This window comes from Drosophila takahashii, chromosome 3L (assembly GCF_030179915.1).
Source record: "Drosophila takahashii strain IR98-3 E-12201 chromosome 3L, DtakHiC1v2, whole genome shotgun sequence".
NCBI classification, from domain to species: Eukaryota; Metazoa; Arthropoda; class Insecta; order Diptera; family Drosophilidae; genus Drosophila; species Drosophila takahashii.
Window position 1 is genome coordinate 24,206,768 of NC_091680.1, and position 18,755 is coordinate 24,225,522.

At 37.9% G+C, this 18,755-nt stretch overlaps 2 protein-coding genes across 4 annotated transcripts in view; one reads left to right on the forward strand and one right to left on the reverse strand.

Annotated features, from left to right (window-relative positions):
• Window positions 1–10,534, reverse strand: part of bbg (big bang) — a 138,891-nt gene extending 128,357 nt beyond the window's left edge. The window contains exons 1-2 of one of the 2 annotated variants that reach the window (XM_070214791.1): window positions 10,153–10,534; window positions 6,775–6,955 (exon numbers count right to left, since the gene is read on the reverse strand). The gene's annotated coding sequence lies outside the window, so the exon portion shown is untranslated. Of the gene's footprint in view, window positions 1–6,774; window positions 6,956–10,070 lie in introns of both variants that reach the window. The other variant, XM_044393995.2, reaches the window with a different exon arrangement.
• Window positions 10,535–14,276: 3,742 nt separating this feature from the next.
• On the forward strand, window positions 14,277–17,350 carry Mpcp2 (Mitochondrial phosphate carrier protein 2). Of its 2 annotated transcripts, none has more exons than XM_017138987.3 (4): window positions 14,277–14,424; window positions 14,713–15,137; window positions 15,576–15,916; window positions 16,459–17,350. In XM_017138987.3, the coding sequence occupies exons 2-4, from the start codon at window positions 14,742–14,744 to the stop codon at window positions 16,796–16,798; spliced, it is 1,077 nt and encodes a 358-aa protein (XP_016994476.1). In that variant the 5' UTR covers window positions 14,277–14,424; window positions 14,713–14,741; the 3' UTR covers window positions 16,799–17,350. The 2 variants fall into 2 exon arrangements, with proteins under 2 accessions (XP_016994476.1, XP_070070953.1); XM_070214852.1 differs by lacking the exon at window positions 14,277–14,424 and adding an exon at window positions 14,432–14,572.
• Window positions 17,351–18,755: the final 1,405 nt, after the last annotated feature.

The following is an 18,755-nucleotide window of genomic DNA, read 5'->3' on the forward strand; positions in this document are numbered from 1 at the left end:
CGGGGAAAATAGAAAGTAAAAAGAACTCTGAAATAAATTGGGTCAAACTAATGAAGATGCCGATAAAGATGCGTATAATCGAAAAGCCGAGCCGGAGGACTGGAAATACTTGTAAATGGGTTGATGTTTATAATCTGTCCGCTTGTTGGACCAACAGCCAACCCAAAGACCCGAGCCCCAAACCTCGATCACCGATTTCCAACAACTGTAATGGTACAAGGTGCACGAAAACCAGGCCCAGTCTTCGACTTCGACGTCGACTTCCACTTGGGATCTGACCCCCGGAGAAAGAGCATCCAAGAATTTGGGTCAGACAAAGAAGAAGTGAGGCGTTAGCTTGGAAGAATTGAATAGATGATGACACCAAAGCCAAAGCAACAGACTCACGCACACCGCGCCAGAAAGAAAGTCTCTTTAATTTATTTATTTATATGCAGGCCGCTAGAATCAATGAGAAGAAAGTTCTTCCATGCCAATCCAGCATCCCAAAAGAAACGAGTTTCTCTCTTTTTGGGCCTCTCCAACTCTCTTCCACTCAGAACGAAACTTGACTTGACTTTGAGTCGCATCTTGAAAGGCTTTCATTGAGAAAAGCCTAAGTAGCTGTCTCAATGAGTGATTTGGCAGTGGTGTAAGTTCGAATTGCAGCCAAAGATTCGGAGAATTGGAAATAACAATAAATTATAATTTCGAAATACAAAAAAAAAACCTTTTCAATAAAATAGTACAATTAATTACCTAAAACTTGTTTGTGCCATCAAATACTCAGGTTTAGTAGGCAGGTATTAAAGCTTGCCAAATAAATAACTACAAAAAAACTAAAAAAACAAATAATTTTCTTTTAAATAAATAAATAATTCTATTTTTTTTTAAATTATATTTTAGGGTATTAAGGCTTCGTTATTTGGCCCAGCTCAGTTGATCCTCTCCCATTTCATTCTTTTGCGAGCTGTCTAGAGATCTATGCCTGGCTATTTATGGTCAAGAGCTGTTGCCGCGCTGCAGTTGTTGGTCAAAGCGTTCCACTTGCATTAAACTGGGTCATTTGCACAAGTCGAGGAGATGCAGCCAGCCAGCTGAGGGAAAAGAAGAAGTTGAGGTGGAAAAGCGGCAATATATGCGGGAACTAACTCATGTCGAGCTGGCTTAAAACGTTCTTAAGACCTGACCGAAAAATAAATTAAAATTCAATTAGTTAGTCCTACAGTCAGACAGACAATCTTGAAATGCGTTGTGGCTTTTGTGTGCTGCATGTTTGGCATGTGCTTGTCGTACAAATTTGCCAGCAATTATCGCATTATTTTTTCAGTTTGTTTGTGGTTATTGTATTTTGTTAGTTAGCCGGCTATTTGTTGCTTTATTTTAATGATTGTCACCTGAGCCTTGTGCAACTTTCTCAGGCTTCATTAAGTTTCACCCGAGCTGGCCATGATTTTGCTTATGACTTTTCGGAATCGCTTTTGGAATTGTTTGCCATCTGCGGATTTTCTGCGCATCGTGCATTGAATTTAATTGAATTGTAAGTGAAGGTATGATAAATGGTTATAGCAAACAATTTTAATGCGTTTTTAATATGCATTTCGTCTGGCTTGTGGGGAACAAGTTTTCAAGTTTTCACTGGGAATCCTTTATTTTTTGAATGCCCCTTTATCTTGATGATTTTCTCTTTAACCAAAGTTTGATTTATTTATCAAATTATTAATTTTTTTATAGATTTTAACGATTAAAATTCGCAATAATACTTGGGACTATTAAGTAGTAAGTATATTGAATTCCCAGAGCAAATATTTTCATTATCTACGAGAGATTTGTATTTCTCTAAAAATACCATAAACAAGTTTTTTGCTCAAGTCTTTTGTTTTCTCAAGGCGCCGTGTTCGTTTTCAACATGACTCAAAATAAATCATATAATATACGAGTAGGATAGGAAAAAATCAAATATCATTGTGGACCACCTTCAACTTCGTTTGACATTTGAAAGTAACCGACAGCAAACGGTTGAGAAATATGCAAAAACGAGTTTGCAAAAATGAACACAATTCAACAAAGTCACTCTCAATTTTCTCGAGCTCTTCATTTGTTTATGGAAAGCCACGCAGCCAATCAAAATACAATTTGAATAAAATATAAAGTAAAGTAAAAGTGAAAAAAAGGCTGAATTAAACTTCAAACTGGTTGAGGCTGTTGACTTCATCAGCCGGGGCTCCATTTACGGGCCACAAAAGTCGATACTCGTATTACCCGCCACCGTCCAACGCCTTTTGTGGGTTCTACAAAAGCGGCCAAAACCCCCGGTCCCCATCCTTCTGGCTGCTATTTTGTGTATGTGCCACGCAATTGTGCGGTGAGGTAATTAATAAGCCAACAACAACCCAATTGAAACCGAACGTTGCGTTTTGTTGCACCTTTTCAGCCTTCTTATAGTGAGTGTCGAACTCGAGCCGGGCATACTAAGTAGCCGCCGATAGTTGGCTCACTTGGTTTACTTTGCCTCGGTTTGGTTTGGTTTGCCTTTATTTCATTACTGACCATACCCAAGACGAGTTTCGGTTAACTGTTGTAGGGCTTCAATGTTTCTGGGCTTTGCGCAAGTGCAGTGGCTCCGAAACAAACACAGATGTCAATGCAAACGAACCCAAAAAGCAGACATTTGGAGGAATTATGTTTCAGGACTTGAAGATTTAGGGGCCTTGCTTCATTATCTCTTGTTTAATTCCAATTTTTAATCGAATAATAAAAACGCATGCATTTGTAAATAAATTTTTCTACTCTTTTTTGAGTATTAAGTTACTTCTACGCTAACCAAAGTGGGGATTCTTTTACTTTATAAAGCAAAATTGGTTGGTTTTATATCCTGCTCATAATAATATAATAAATCCCACGCGGGGGATTCAAAGTTAATTTTATACAGGATTAAAATAGCTCATTAATTTACAAAATAAAAATAAAATAAGAAACAAAATAAAATTTGAAAAACTTTGAAGTAAGAAATCTTAAAATAAATATAATAAGCAAACAATCTAATGTCATGGTATTTAAAGACGCTTTTAAAATGATCTTTTAAAATCTATTAGTAATTTAACAAAGCTAAAATTAACATACCCTTTCATCTTCTCATTTCTGTAGCTTTTTACAATTTTTACCATTCTTCTACAATATGTTTAAACAATAATCCTCATCTTGATCTTTCCCATATTTTTAAAAAAATATTTTTCACTTGATTATAAAGTACGCCAGGCTCCGTTTCGATCATCGTGCATCCAGCAAACATTCCATTCCAAGTTATTTAGCACTCGATGTGTGTGCCTACAATCCGAACACACTTCAAGGGGTTTGGAGTTTGCAGATTGGCGAGGCCATAGCTTAGAGACCAGACTCGATAGCAGACCCCTTACCTATGCAATATTTCAGAAACGGCAACTGCAACTTCAGGTTGTCTAACAATTTTAACCCAGTTTTGTTTATTTCTTTTTTTCGTTTCGTTTTCTTGCTTTCCACATTCTTGTAGGAGCCATAAACAAGTTTTTTTCTTGGCCCGGGCCAAAGCAAAAATGGCTGAAAAATAGAAATAGAAACAGAAACGAAACAGAGTTTGGTGCGCAAATTGCAAATAGCAAATAGCAAATTGAAATTGAAGCTAATGAAAAGGCCAAGTGGCGTGGAAGAAGAGGAAGCAATTGCCACATTGATCAAGTTACAAATCGGCCCTCCGCCGAGCGAAAGAGGATGAGGATGTGTGTGGTCAAGCATTACGGTTGGGAAATGGGGGTCAATAGGGATTTACGGTTAGACATGCGAGGCGGCTAAGTAGGTGCGGAAATTGCCGGCGATTGTAATGAGAACGGTGGACGATTAACCATCTACTTGTGATGACATGGTATTGTATGGCTCGGCTCTCCATTCAGTGGCTCGATCTCAAAGCGGAATGAAGTGTGGATGATGCTCCATCGGTGGTGCAGAGTGGGTCAACAAGTGGATGACTTTGCGGCAAATGGGGACGAACATTGATGGCCGAGGTCTGTCACGTTGGTTACAGTTGTTGGAAGCGGTTCACTTTCCGGACATTCTAGCTGCTAATTTCACAGAGTGTTATCAATTATATTGCAATTTGTTTGGGAATGCCTAAGAATGTCGAGCAGAGAAAAGTACAGCGAAACGAAATTTCGTACCAAGTTCTTATTTTCAAAAGCTCATGGTTGAAATTCTAGAAAAATAGAGTTTAAAAAATTAGAAAAAAAATTGCATTTATAACAATTTTAATTTATAAAATGTTAATAATTAATTTTAAAACACTGATTTTATTTCATTAACATTTGACAACAAAAAAGTCCTGCCTAAAAAAAAGGATATTTTTATAAATATTCTGTCTTTCAAAATAAATATTATTATTTAAAAATGAAAACAACAAAAAAGGATAATAAAACTTACTCATTTTGTATAGAAAGGTATTTTTCAATTGAGAAATCTAACCGAAATAAATATATATTTATAATATACCATTACTAGACTGACTCATAACAACTGGCTCCAATTTGCACCCACATGTCTCGTTAGCATGTGACATAATAAAAGAAAAACTGAAAGCAAGCGAACTAAAAACCAAAAATAAGCCATATTAGCAAGTTTTATGATTTTTAAACCATTACTTTTTGGCAATTTCAGGCCGAGATAAATAAAAGCCATTCACGACACAAAAAACTGGTCAACTAAATACCGCTCTATCACGGCTTTGGTTTTGGTAAGAAGTGCGGTGAAAAGGGGGACCAGCTTTTGTTAATGCCTTGGTGTAAAATATATTTGAAGCGTCCGTCCGTGAGTTCAGTGACCTGCGTTCCAGCTACTTGGGCAGTTTTCTACTGCCTCGCGTCTGATTGTTCTACACTTGTTGTTCAGTAGTTTCGGTTTAGTTTCCTCCTCACCGGCGGCTATTTACACGGTGTCATCTCACTCCAAAGTCACACATTTTTTCAAGTCATGATCTGGAGGTACTAACTGCACTGAGAGAAATATTTCGCAGAACATAAACTTTTTTAAATAAAACTGTTTAATCGGAGGTGCCACTAAAACCGAACGAAATTTTTAATTTACTCTTCTTTTCAGTTTATTTATCTTACACGAATTTCGTTTCACCTTATAATTATTTTATCCCCATTATGGTTCTTGTATTAAGCTTTATAAACTTTATTTACTCAAAATCGTAAGTCAAATCTGTGTTGTTTTTTCAAGTGCAATGTTGAGGGAACCCCAAAAGAGAGTTGGAGAAGAAATGGTAGGTATGTGCTGTAGGTGCGGATGAGGCTCCCGTAATGACGTATTATATTAACTTGGCTTTGCACCTGCCAGCTGGCTAACTGTTCCACAGCTCGTGGTCTCGTTTATTTTAATGCCCTTCTGCGTAATTTTCACACATAAAAGACTCGTAAAAAATGTTTTATTAACATTAAAAAGTCAAATTTATGATAGTTTTTTCTTCATTCGCTTCGCTGTGACTTGCTTCAGGTGAAATGCTTAACGGTTCCGCATCTTTTCTCTGGGGCAAAATTCTTAGAGAAAGAAACACAAAAGAATAGCGAACGGTATTGATAAATGTTAGGATTCTTTGCTCTAGGCTGGAACTAAAGCTTTGCCCTAATGGCTTATTAATTGACCAACAATTTTGTGGACTTTTATATGGCTAATAATATGTTGAAGTCAGCCGGCTCCATCAGATGTTGATAGATGCGTTTCTTGATGGCCGTTGACACAATTATCGATACTTAATCATAACCTTGAAAAATGATAATTTTTCTTTTGTTGGCCATAATTAAGATTTCAGGAGTAGCTCAGGGTCAAATGGCTGCTGCGATTTAAGTTAAATAAAAAAGGAATCGGAAACCAAGGAATATAAATTGGTTATGGTCAGCTAAAAAGTTTTGAAAATAAATAAATTGGTTTCAATTAAAATAATATATAATTTAAATAATAAGAGAAAAGGAAGTAACAAAAAAAATTGAATAATAAATAAAAAAATTGTCGTAAAGTGTCTCTTAATTTTTCTATCTACCTGTTATAAGCCTACAAAAAATGGCAACAGACTTCCCAACAACCCTAACTCACGTTCATCTTCCCGTCTCCATCGGCGACCATTAATCTGCCTACATTTTGTAAATGGCCAGCTTAAGACTCAACTAATTGCCCGCAACACTTAATTTATTTTTGTAAAATATCTTTTGCAGCTTGTCCGAAAAACGAAGCAATTACAAATTATACGAAAAAGAGCTATCGTTCCACTTGAGAAGTGTTGAGCCCCAATTAGCGGCAGACAATTGGCAATAAGCCGGCTGCTCGCACATTTTAGGCTTTATTTTATTTTTTATTTTATCCAAAACATCAACAATGGCAACCTTGACATTGGAACCGACAGGTGGGGGAGAAGATGTGCAACGACTTGGAAAGTTAACAACAATGGCAAAGCTCTGTGGAATGATAAATAAACTAAACCGAAACGGTTAACTGATTAAATATTTGAACGTGTCTGTAAGGCATGCTAAAATATGCAAGGCAAAAAGATATCACAACTGTAAATAAACAAATCGAAAAGCGGAGCTGCGAAAAATGAATCACCGAACAAGTTTCGGGCCGAGAATATCATTCAAATACGAGATGATGAGATGAGCTCACAGCTTGAGGCGACGAATGCCGTTAATAGACATCGCAAACGAGTTAACAAATGGATATGCAAAAATAAATAAAAACTAAAACGGGCAAAGATTATTAAAATAAATGTGCTCTTACCTTGTTTGTTGTCCGATGTGTAGATTTAGTTTGTTCTGTTGATTTTTGAGCACATGCACAGGTTGGCAAATCAAAACATTTACGGATGTTTGCCTGATCACTTTTTTAGAATTTTCAAATTGCTTGCATATTGTATTCACTTTAGTTGCATTTAGTTAAGTTTATTGCACTATAAAAACCGCTGAGAACTTCTGATTAGTCGTTTTGAAAGCTTTCCCTTTGCCCAGACCCACTATGATCAATAAAATTATATTTTTCATCGCTTCTGCGGTTTCACTTTGGCCCAGCTGGAAAAGCATCGACCATCTTGAGGTCTTCTTTTTACATTCGGCTTTTCCAACCAGTCATAAGTCAGGCCAAGACTTTCAATTAAGCGGCTTAAAGACAAACAACGGCAAACGAAAATCGTGTATGTCGGTGGGTAATAGAGAAAAGATGCTTATGAGCCGTATGTAAAGAGTATCTATGTATCTTTCCGTCTTCTTTCTCTTTGGTAAAAGTGTAAAAATTACGCTACGACTTGCGCTTTCACAAAACTAACAAAAAAGCGAAGCGGAGATTTTTTCTTCTTTCCGTCGTTGATTTATGCATTGCGTTTGCGATGAGGATAAAAAGATACGTAGATACATTGCTTGGAAAACATCCACACACGACTCGATCGGCAGGGCGACTGGCTGATTTCGGGTACTCCTATACCTTGAGTTCCGGGTTGAATTTGAATGCGCAAAAAAACACTCAATACCTTTTGTTTTTTCCTTTGGCTTTTGCTTAAATTTAAATTGCCGTTCGATTTAAAATAAATTAAAGTACACGCACAGTTGCGCAGGCACAATGGAAAACCAATGTGTGTGAAAGTACAAGAAGCAAAGTGGAAAACGTCGCCCATTTGGAAATGGGAAATTGTCAACGCACATTGAACTTGACAGACGAAAGAGAGGGCACACGTAGAAAGAGAGAGAGAGGGAGAGAGTGCGGCACATGCCTCAATTTACAGTTTTACAGTTAAGCGCGGCAGACATCCACAAGATGCAAAACTCCAAAGATACTTTCGGCCAGCGGAATGCGAATCGCGGACGGCGAACCGCGAATTGCACTTGCCGCGGCAACTTTTTCATCCGACCACGAAAAACAACAACCAGCACGCAGAAAAAATGTTTAAAAATTTACCGATAACAATTTATTAGATGATTACTCAGAAAGCCAACAAAAAACGAACAAAATGTGAATACATAATTTTGATAATATTTATTTCTTTATAAAAAACATAAATTGTTTTATACATTTCAAGGGCATTTAAATATCTGAATATAAAAATATCACAAAATATTTTTTGAATATTTGTTTAGTTACTGGAAACGATAGTTGCATAATCGAAAAAAATTATAAATTCATACAAATAAAATATGTATTTCTTGTTAAAAATCACAAAATACAAATTACAGATGTATTAATTAAAAAGTTTTAAAGCGATTTTAAAATATTCTAATTTGATTTTAGTAGTTTAAATTTACTAGTTGCAGTGTTTTGTATGATTTGTATTTCTATATACAATTTCTTTCTGTGCAACAACAAAAAGTGAAGGGGTCCAAAGCAAACGTCACCGAGTCCCTTCCCCTCCCCTTTCTTCCGATCCTCCTTCGAGTATCTGTGTGTGCCTCAAAAGATCAGAGTGTGTTTGTGGCGTCTCGTTTGTTGATGCGGTGGCTAATGGCTGCATATATATTCGTATGCGAAAAAATAAAGAAATATATGGACAAGGCCTGTCTAGTCATAGCGGTACTTTGAGTGGGCCCCAGAGGGGGGAGAAGGGTGGAAAAGTGGTAAATGGGATGATGGAGGGGGGTGTGTGGGGCAGCTAATGACTTGGCGCCCAACTGAAGGAAGTTGCCAATTTTTGCTGCTGGTTAACTAGTCGCAACTGGTGTTGATTAGTTTTTCTTTACATTTTTTGGAAAGACATTTAAACTTTATTGCTTTATTGAGAAACTTTAAAATTTAAATGTCATTTTTAGATAAATATTATACGACAAATTCACCAAAGTTATGAAGAATAGGAAAATCATGATTGTCTTTTAGTAAATTAAATTTTTATACCCGTTACTCGTAGAGTAAAAGGGTATATTAGATTCGTGCAAAAGTATGTAACAGCTAGAAGGAAGCGTTTCCGACCCCATTAAGTATATATATTCTTGATCAGGGTCACTAGCCGAGTCGATCTAGCCATGTCCGTCTGTCCGTCTGTCCGTCTGTCTGTCTGTATGAACGCTGAGATCTCAGAAACTACAAAAGCTAGAAGGTTGAGATTTCCCACACATATTCTTTGGCTTCCTACGCAGCGCAAGTTTATTTCAGCCGAGCGCCACGCCCCCTCTAACGCCCACAATCGCCCACTAACGATTTTAAAATGGGTCCTGCGCCCACATTTTTAAAGATTTCCGAGAAGTATAAATGCAATTTTGTTGTGTATATTTATACCTATCGAAATGTAGAAGAAATTTTTTAAATCGGACCATTCATTTAAAAGTTATACGCAATCAAAATATCTACATATATCTATCTCCCTCGCACTCCCTTTAGCTGAGCTACGATTATAATCAAGACACCAACCCGAGTACAGCGTTCGCTTTAGCTGAGTGACGGGTATTAAATAGTCGGGACACCAACCCGACTATAGCGTTCTCTCTTGTTTTATTTAAAGGTAAGCAGCCAAATGATTGTTTTCCCCTAGTAGCAAACACGTTATGAATTCATTGAATTCAATAATTGGGATTTTGCACTTTGTAGCTGTGATGCTATATATTGCTTTTAAAATGAGATAATCTTATGAGATCACTTGAAGTACGATATGAAAACCATTTAGGATGATTGAAGCTCTTTCTAACTTTAATTATTTCTTATTTGTTATAATATATTTTATCACCGTTACCAATATTCTAGCAAACAAAATTTCCACTGCAAAAATCAATCAATACTCTGACAAAAAAAAATAAATATGTATTTTAATAATTGATTAATTTTTAACTTTTTTATGGTTAATTTTCAAATTTTGTTGTTAAAAGTTTTCTTTTATCCAGTCAAAACTAATTTCTCGGTTTTTATCACATTCCGATTCTCCTAAATCAAACTTTCTTTTCCGCTTATGAAAACATGGCAAGCAAATCCCAGTTTCTCGATGGCTTCTCGATTTATGCTTCCTCCTCTCAAAGTAAACCAAAATCGATCGCTTTATCGCATCCACACGTAAGCTTTCAAAACCATTCCACAATCAATTTACTCAAACACTTTGCCGTAATCACTTTTAAGATTTAGCTCCAGTTAGCAGACCGTTACACAAAAGGCGCACAAACACAAAACACTTGGCAGAGCAGCTCTTCTTACGTTTAACTTTAATTACTCAATTATTTGCCTGATTTTGTTGTTTTTCACTTCTTTAAGTTGGAAATTAGCCGCGAAGTACGCAGACCCAAAACGTTGGCCAACTGATTAGAGAGCGCGCGATGCGGCGAGAGGCACGGATCGGCGGATCGGATCTCGGATCGGATGGGAACAAACTATATAATAAACTATGGAGCGCGCGTGTGCGAACGCGCTACGAACCAAACTCAAACTGACGTAGGAACTCCATGCCACAGAAGTCCACGAGCGGGCAAACACAAAAAGTGCAAAAGCAGAGGCAAAGGCAAAGACCGCGGCAAAGTAAAAGAAAGAAGTGCAAAGTAAATCGGAAACCAGACTCAAAGCTTCGAGAAAGAGAGCCACAGAAAATCAGCTGATCGGAGCTTTTTGCCTCAAACAATCCACTTGTTTTATTTACATTTTATAATAATGGTTTTCTCTTAGACTACATTCTTAAGAAGTTAAATTTAAATTAGGCTTAAGCCCCCATCCACAAAAATTTTTTTAAAGAAAGTATTGTTCAATTAATTAGTTATATTTTAGATTAGTTTGATGTCTTAAAGGAATACATCAATGAAAAATAAATCTCTTATGGCAAAATTCGGTGCTAAATCTTAAGAAACATAAATAAAGACTTCGCCAAAATCCGCCAGAAGACATTACAGAATCATGAGGGAAAATGTTGAGGAATAACGCATCTTCAGGGAATGTGTTACCTGCAACCTCAAAACCCCTAGCATGAAAATCAGTATTGGCCGAAGCATTTTGGAAACTATCACCATTTAATCCTTGTAAAATTTCAGAACATGTGGATGCCAAGATATGATGCATTTGGTCCCCCGAAACCGGCTGCCAAATCGTATTAGCTAATGATCACCCAGGCGAGTCTTGTGTTACATGCAGAGTGATTATCAAATGAAGGAATAAGACAAAGCTATGAGAGAGAGAACATTACACTTCTTCAACTTTACATATTTTTTGAGAAATTTCCAGGTCAAGAAACGAATTGGAAATGACCATATAAAAGTGTTTCAAAGGTTCTTTGTAAAAATATGTTGCTTTTTCCTGCCGTTCCATCATGCGTTTTCTAGTAGTTCTTTCATGAGATTTTTGTACAGATATTCTTGTCTGTAGGGGCTTGAAACCAAAGTCGGCCTTCCTACATAATGAATCGGTTTCGCTTAAGTTAATATTAGAATCCGTAACAGGAAATGTTCCACATTAAATACGACTTTATGCTTTATTAATATCAAGTCACTTAAAGTCTGACTTCTCGCTGATCACAATGCAGTTACTCCTACTTTTGGCAATAGTATTGCCAAATTTAGTTGATTTATCTCCCGTTGATAGTTTAGAATACTTTATTTCAAAACGAAATTGTTATTGCGACGCTGCAATTGGCATTTCTAATTTCATAAGTATGGCACACAAAATGAAAAACGTGCCGCCAAAACTGAAATTACGTATTGGAGTCAGTAAAAATTCATTTTTTGAATCGCAAAGAAACTTGTGCCAAAAACGTTTTAAGATAACAAAACCTTTCTTTGTAAAGGTGGTTTACGATTTCATGACGTTTTACAAATTGCGCCAGGTATATTTTTATCTGTCAAATCGAAATCAACAAGTTCTTTTAAAAACAGAAGCACACACTTTACAAAACTTTCAGAAATGCACAGAACGAAAATAAAGTAAACTTAAAAAATATTGTTCACGCATTATTATTTAAATAATTTAGTTGACATTGGTGACGCAGATACAGCAACTATAAATGCATTAGAGGTACAATAAAATAGTTTTACTCTTACTAAAAACGTTTTAAAATATGTGGAATTTTGATGTTCGTTAAGATATTGCCAATAGGCCGAAGCTGGCTTTCGTTCTCATATTTGTAGTAATTTTACGGGTTTGGCAACTGTAACAAATTATGAACCGCAATAAGAAATGTTCCATTTTAAATTATAGCAAATTATAAAGAAATGGAACGGTCTAGTTGCGTGCCTCGACTATCAACTACCCTTTTCTCTTAGGATTATCAAAATCACATGCAAATCCTAAAGCAATAATAGTTTCCAACAGGGAACGTAACTGTTATAAGTTTTATTTTAAAAATCACACTTTAACAGTTATTTTCTGATTTGTAAAGTAAAACTCAAAGAATAACTGTTATTTTTTGAGTTTTATAATAAAAGTTGACAAATAACAGTTATTCGTCGTGATCAAAAATAAAACTCAAACTTGATTTATGGCGATTTTGTGGGTAAACAAAATTTTAAAAAAATATAGGTATAAAATATGCGCGGTTGCCTTTTTTAACAAATTTTTAGTAAGTTATAAAAAGCACGGGTATCATGTTTTTTTTAATTATTTCATTTTTTCAAAAATTTCAAAGGAATAACTGTTATTCATAAAAATCAAAAAATAACAGTTATTTTTTGAGTTTTATTATAAAAATCAAAAAATAAAAATCATTACGGATTTGTAAACTACAATGGCTAATAAAAATTGTGGTGTATTTAAAAATTTTTTAGGACCCTTCTAAGTGCGTGATTTTTTTGTATGAAAAATTTACAATAACAGTTATTTTCGTTCCCTGGTTTCCAAGACAGGTCAAACGGTTCAACAAAAAGGCGCACAGATGGTCATAGCTAAATTGATTCGGCTTGTGATCCTGATCAAGAATATTTTTACTTTATTAGTTGGAAAACGCCGCCTTTTAACTATCACATACTTTCCCTCGGAAACAATAGGTATACTCATTTTTTCTACGAGTAAAGGGTTTAAAGCTCATTTCAACAATAATATCTACTTAAAATATTTCAAATCGTTTACAGTCTGACTTCTCGCTGATCACAATACAGATTTCTTACTTTAAATAGAAAAAGTTTTTGTGAGCTTTTATTTTTATCGACAGAAGTCTTAAAAATAACTTATGAAGTGATGAAACTGGATGAAATTAAATCAATTATTGAAGACTTTACATTAGTTATTTAAATGTATCTAAAAACGTTGTGCAAACTTTGAAAGAGGATAAAAAAAATTAGCTTTGCTCTTGGGTTAAATGCTATTTTTAGGAGTCTTTATCTTAAGTAAGGTCCGGGTCAGTTTGAATATCTCAGTCGATTGGGAGACTTACCAGCGAATTATTAGCCAAAGTATACGTTGGAATTCCAATGCAAATTGGAACTTCTTTGTGATCCATATGTAGTTCCAATTACATCGATCATCGTTACGTCCTTGATCACCAGGCGAAGATTGGCGGTGCTCTCTTTCCGCAAGCTCTCCCCGCAAAATTAACTCCAACTTGTGCCTCGTCTTCTTTATGGTCACCAGCGGTAGGTGAGCCCCCAGTTTTTCGGCCATCGCGACAATTGCAAGCACGACCAGTGCAGGCTCAAGCAAATATTAAAATTGGAGGGTAAACAATCAGTGGCGACTTTTCTATTTCACAGTCCGTGTGGCGTTGCCGGATCGGTGAACCCCATTGGTCCAGGGCTAACGAAATATATCGATAGTCTAGTTAAACGCACTAGGGGTAAAAACATCGATATTTTCAAAAAATCGATCTTGTAAAGAAAATTATTTTTCTTTGCAAAACAGTTAGGGGATTCCCTAAACTGTTCAATTGCTGAATGGTTGAATTTCAATATCCTGTTTATCAGCTTCGTAATACTCTAGTTTGGGAGACCCTCAAAACCTGAAATTCGAGAAAAAAAATATTTAGAAATATTCCATTTAAGTTCACCGTTTTATGCTCTTCATAATTTAAGCTCTGAGCCACTGTATCTAAAAATTAGTTTTAATTTCTTTAGTGTTTTGCGTTCTGCTGAATAATTATACCTTATCAAAAGAAATAATATTGTAAGGGGCCAAGTAAAATCGTTATGCACTTAGAAAGGGTATACCGCTGGTTTGGGTCTTCGGTAAGGTTCTGTCAGAGTTTCGCACCACGGTTCAAGTCTAGAGTTTGCTGTGCTTTAATTTTCCTTTACGTGAAATGGGCTTTTCCGTGCATTTTTCAACGGCGTGTATTGGAAGTAAAAGATTTTCAGAGAGGAGAGCTGTTTTCGGAACCTTAAGTGTAAAATAGATTTTCCGCCAAATAAGTGTGACCAGTTGTGGTCGGGTCGTACATGCCAGCTCTTTCACCCTTTCGAGCGAGGCGTTTCGGTATTACGGCCAGATAGCTAGACAGCTGTGAGCCCCCCCTCATTCTTTGAATCCCCGCCCACGAGCCGAATACGTTGCTGACGAAGTGTAAGTGCAAAAATCGGGGCCCTAAAATTGCATAAGACTCGGTCAAAGTAAAATCGAAGTAAGCGAGCCGTTCGTCAGAAATCCCTGAAAACAGACAAAATTCCCGTGATTGTTTTCCTTTTTCCGCTTCTCGGGTAAATCCAGCCCCGTAAGTCTGTAGGCGCGGAACTCAGGGCACGCCGTTATGTAACCTACAATGGCGAAAAGCAGCTGATTACCCAGCTATATATAATTAGATAAAGCACATGTCTGTGGTACGTAACTAATCAATGGTCCAAATACTTTCAGCCGACCCCAAGAACCAGAACAGAAACAAGATGTTCTCCAGCTTCATTGAAACTGCCCGGAACTCGCCGTTCCGCACCCCCCTGACGTCGGCAAGATGCGATGCCGCCGCCCCTGTGGTGGTGGATCCCCAGCCGGTTGAAGGTCGCCAGATTGCCGCCGCCTCTGCCCCGGTTCCAGTTGGAAATCAGGACTCTTGCGAATTCGGCAGCTCCAAGTACTTCGCCCTGTGCGGAATCGGTGGCATCCTCAGCTGCGGCACCACCCACACCTTTGTGGTCCCCCTGGATCTGGTCAAGTGCCGTCTGCAGGTCGACCAGGCCAAGTACAAGAACCTGTTCCACGGATTCAAGGTCACCGTGGCGGAGGAGGGCGCCCGTGGGTTGGCCAAGGGCTGGTTCCCCACCCTGCTGGGCTACTCGGCACAGGTGAGATTGGGATTTAATGGTTACATAATTGTCTGGAGGGGGATTATATGCATTCCACTCGTGACTTGGTCAGGTGACCCTAATTGCTAGGGTTCCGGGCTTGAAATAGGAAGAAATGACCCCAATGTTAACCATCGATCACTTATAGATGTCTTAATAAGTGTGGGATAGTCATACTATACCCTTGCTTTACTAAAACCTATCTCTAACTCGAAACACTATATCATAGTTTAATTTGAATAGCCTTTGCTGATGAATTATTATTTGATATTAAGTTACAAAAAAAGTCCGATACCGAAAATAAAATAATAAGATAAGTTTTATAACTTAATTTATTTGAGATAAAAGAGTACATAAGTAACATAGAATTCTGCGAGCTATCTTGAATCAACAAAGAAATGCCTTCATTTACTAAAAACTGTCTTTTGTTTTTTATAGGGTCTGTGCAAGTTCGGTCTGTACGAGGTGTTCAAGGTAAAGTACGCCGATATCATTGGTGAGGAGAACGCCTACCTCTACCGCACCTCCTTGTATCTGGCTGCTTCCGCTTCGGCCGAGTTCTTCGCCGATATCGCTCTGTCGCCGTTCGAGGCCGCCAAGGTCAAGATCCAGACCATCCCCGGATTCGCCAACAACTTCCGCGAGGCTGTGCCTAAGATGCTGAAGGAGGAGGGCGTCAATGCCTTCTACAAGGGTCTGGTTCCCCTGTGGATGCGACAGATCCCCTACACCATGATGAAGTTCGCTTGCTTCGAGCGCACCGTTGAGCTGCTCTACAAGTAAGTAACATTTATTTCTCGAATTTGCACTGGTTTTCGTTTAATTCATAGAATCTGATATTAGTAAATAATTTTAATTTTATAAAGATATTGCAAAAATATTAAAATCTTTAAGATAACGGATGTGATCTGCTAATTGAGAAAAATGAAGGTCTTCTTAATTCAATTATTCTTTAGGTGCAAATTAATTTTAACGAGTCAGCGGATAACTAGTCTTTACCTGTTCGTGTATATATGCAAAAGTAAAAATTTAAAATGTTAAAAGTTCTTATTTTGTTTAAAAATTAATAACTGTTATCATTATTTTAAAAGCTATATCTAACAACATAATTTATTGTACTTTGTCCAATTTTCTGTATCAGCCACGCTTTAAAGAATATTATGGTTAACACAACACAGGGCTTAAAACATCCTTGTTAAAGCGTATGATTTTTAAAATACTTGGTATTTATTTTATGTGAAAACTAGAGCAAATCGATACCGTTCAAAGTTTGGACAAACAACCCCGTTTAAATCGATACTAATGATGCAATCTTCCCTAGGTATGTGGTGCCCAAGCCCCGTGCCGAATGCACCAAGGGTGAGCAGCTGATCGTGACCTTCGCCGCTGGTTACATCGCCGGTGTGTTCTGCGCCGTGGTGTCCCATCCCGCTGATGTGGTGGTCTCCAAGCTGAACCAGGCCAAGGGAGCCAGCGCCATTCAGGTGGCCAAGTCGCTGGGCTTCACCGGAATGTGGAACGGATTGACGCCCCGTATTATCATGATCGGTACTCTGACCGCCCTGCAGTGGTTCATCTACGACGGTGTGAAGGTCGCCCTGGGCATTCCCCGACCCCCACCCCCAGAGATGCCCGCCAGCCTGAAGGCCAAGCAGCAATAAGTGGGCTAGTCCAATATCGGTTACTTTTAGGCCAGAGTTGATTAGTTGGCGCGATTGTGGGCAGACCCAGGAGCAACATACTTTTACTTTCTAACGCATTTTCGATATCTGTATAGCCGAAAGCCTTTTGCTTATTTCTTCACAACAATACATCAATGTTGCGTGTGTGCCATTGCACGTGTACATTCCAGAAGCAATACTTACGCATTTCTCTGACTCAGCAATTTATTCTCATTTCGATATAGACCAATCTTTCTAACTTTAATCGCTAAACATTCTGTCTTACGTAACTAAGCTACACTCAAGTTCAAAGTATTTAATTCCATATATCTAATACTATGTGCTATATTTAACCCTATGTGTGTTAGTTTCCGCTAGAAAGTATGTCTGTATGTTGTACCCTTGATGTCCAGCCCCCTTGTTCTCCCCTACCCGCTGCCCCACGCCCCTCAAGGCCACACATGCGAATATGATATTAATGCTGTTTCAATTGTCTGACCCGCTATCCAAGAAGGCACTCTGAATAAATTAAATTATAAAATAAAAACACTACCTAGATGCATTTTCTAATCTTTTCGATCTATTGGGAACTGGTTATGGCTTGCCTGTGCCAGCGATTACGTCAGAAGTCTCGAGGAGATAACCTAAAGGCCAATAAATGGTTTCCCTGACATTGAAAATGTGGTTTTAAGGGACTTTGATTAATTAGGGAGGTAAACCTAAGCAAAGTTGAGCATATAATTATAAAAACCAATTTTTGGTAATACTATACATTAGCGGGCTCACCCCCGAAATTCGCGAAAAAATAATCCTCGATGGACCGCGATTTCTTAAGAATTTACGTGCAAAAAGAACTTGGCGGTCGGCCATGGTTCTCTTGTAATTGAATTTCAAAGTTCCTGGGTTTACTATAAAAAACCAGGGTGCTTTTCTCGTACTTGCTATAAAAATCGACTTGTCTTTCAAGTTTCCCTAATATTCAAATTTGTATCAAGAATTGTTGTTTATTGATTCATATTGTTCAACATGACGTGCCAGTCCTGCTCTGTAACTTTTGCAAAGTTTCTCGGTATGGATGAGAAAGCTCATTTCCGCTTTTTACAAGATCACGGAGTAGTTTTGGACAAGCGCGACTGTCCAACCTGCCTTATCCCATGCAAAGTGGTCGAAGACGGTGGAACAATAATGTTTGTATGCCGGCGAAGGCTCGCAGTTGAAAGTTTCAACAAAAAGAAGAAAACAAAGAGGCAGTGTCCATTTAAGGCAAGCTTTTCATTTTTATATATTCAAAAATTATATTATATACACTAAAAATGTAATTTCTTAGGAAAGTGCCTTCAAAAACACATTCTTTGAAAAGGCTCATGTGTCCTTCAGTGAGGTATGCAAGTCAGTCATTGCGTGGAACATGAAGGGCTCCACATATTCATTTTTGGAGGATGAATTGGGATGGGCGCCCAAAACCGTGGGCGACTGGACGAACTTCCTTAGGGAAATATATGTAGATTGGTCGGAGAAAATGGTCAAGACCGTAATTGGAGGCGATGGTGCGACTGTGGAAATCGACGAGACGAAGATTGGTCGCAGGAAATATATCTGTGGCCGAATAATCGAGGGTCAGTGGGTCTTCGGTGGCATTGATCGCGAGACGGGCGACTTTTTCATTGTTCCGGTAGAGGACCGGTCAAAGGACACTCTGCTACCACTGATCCAAGAGAAGATCGCTGCCGGGCCCACCATCATCTCCGATTGCTGGAGAGCCTATGATTGCTTAGATGACGTAGGTTATCAGCATCTGAAGGTCAACCACTCCGTCAATTTTGTTGACCCAGTCACGAAGGCCAACACCCAAAAAATTGAGCGTCTGTGGCGAGACCTTAAAGAGACCATTCCGCACTATGGCCGGAAAAAGGAAAATTATGAAGGATATTTGGCGCGCTTCGCTTTTTTAAAGAAG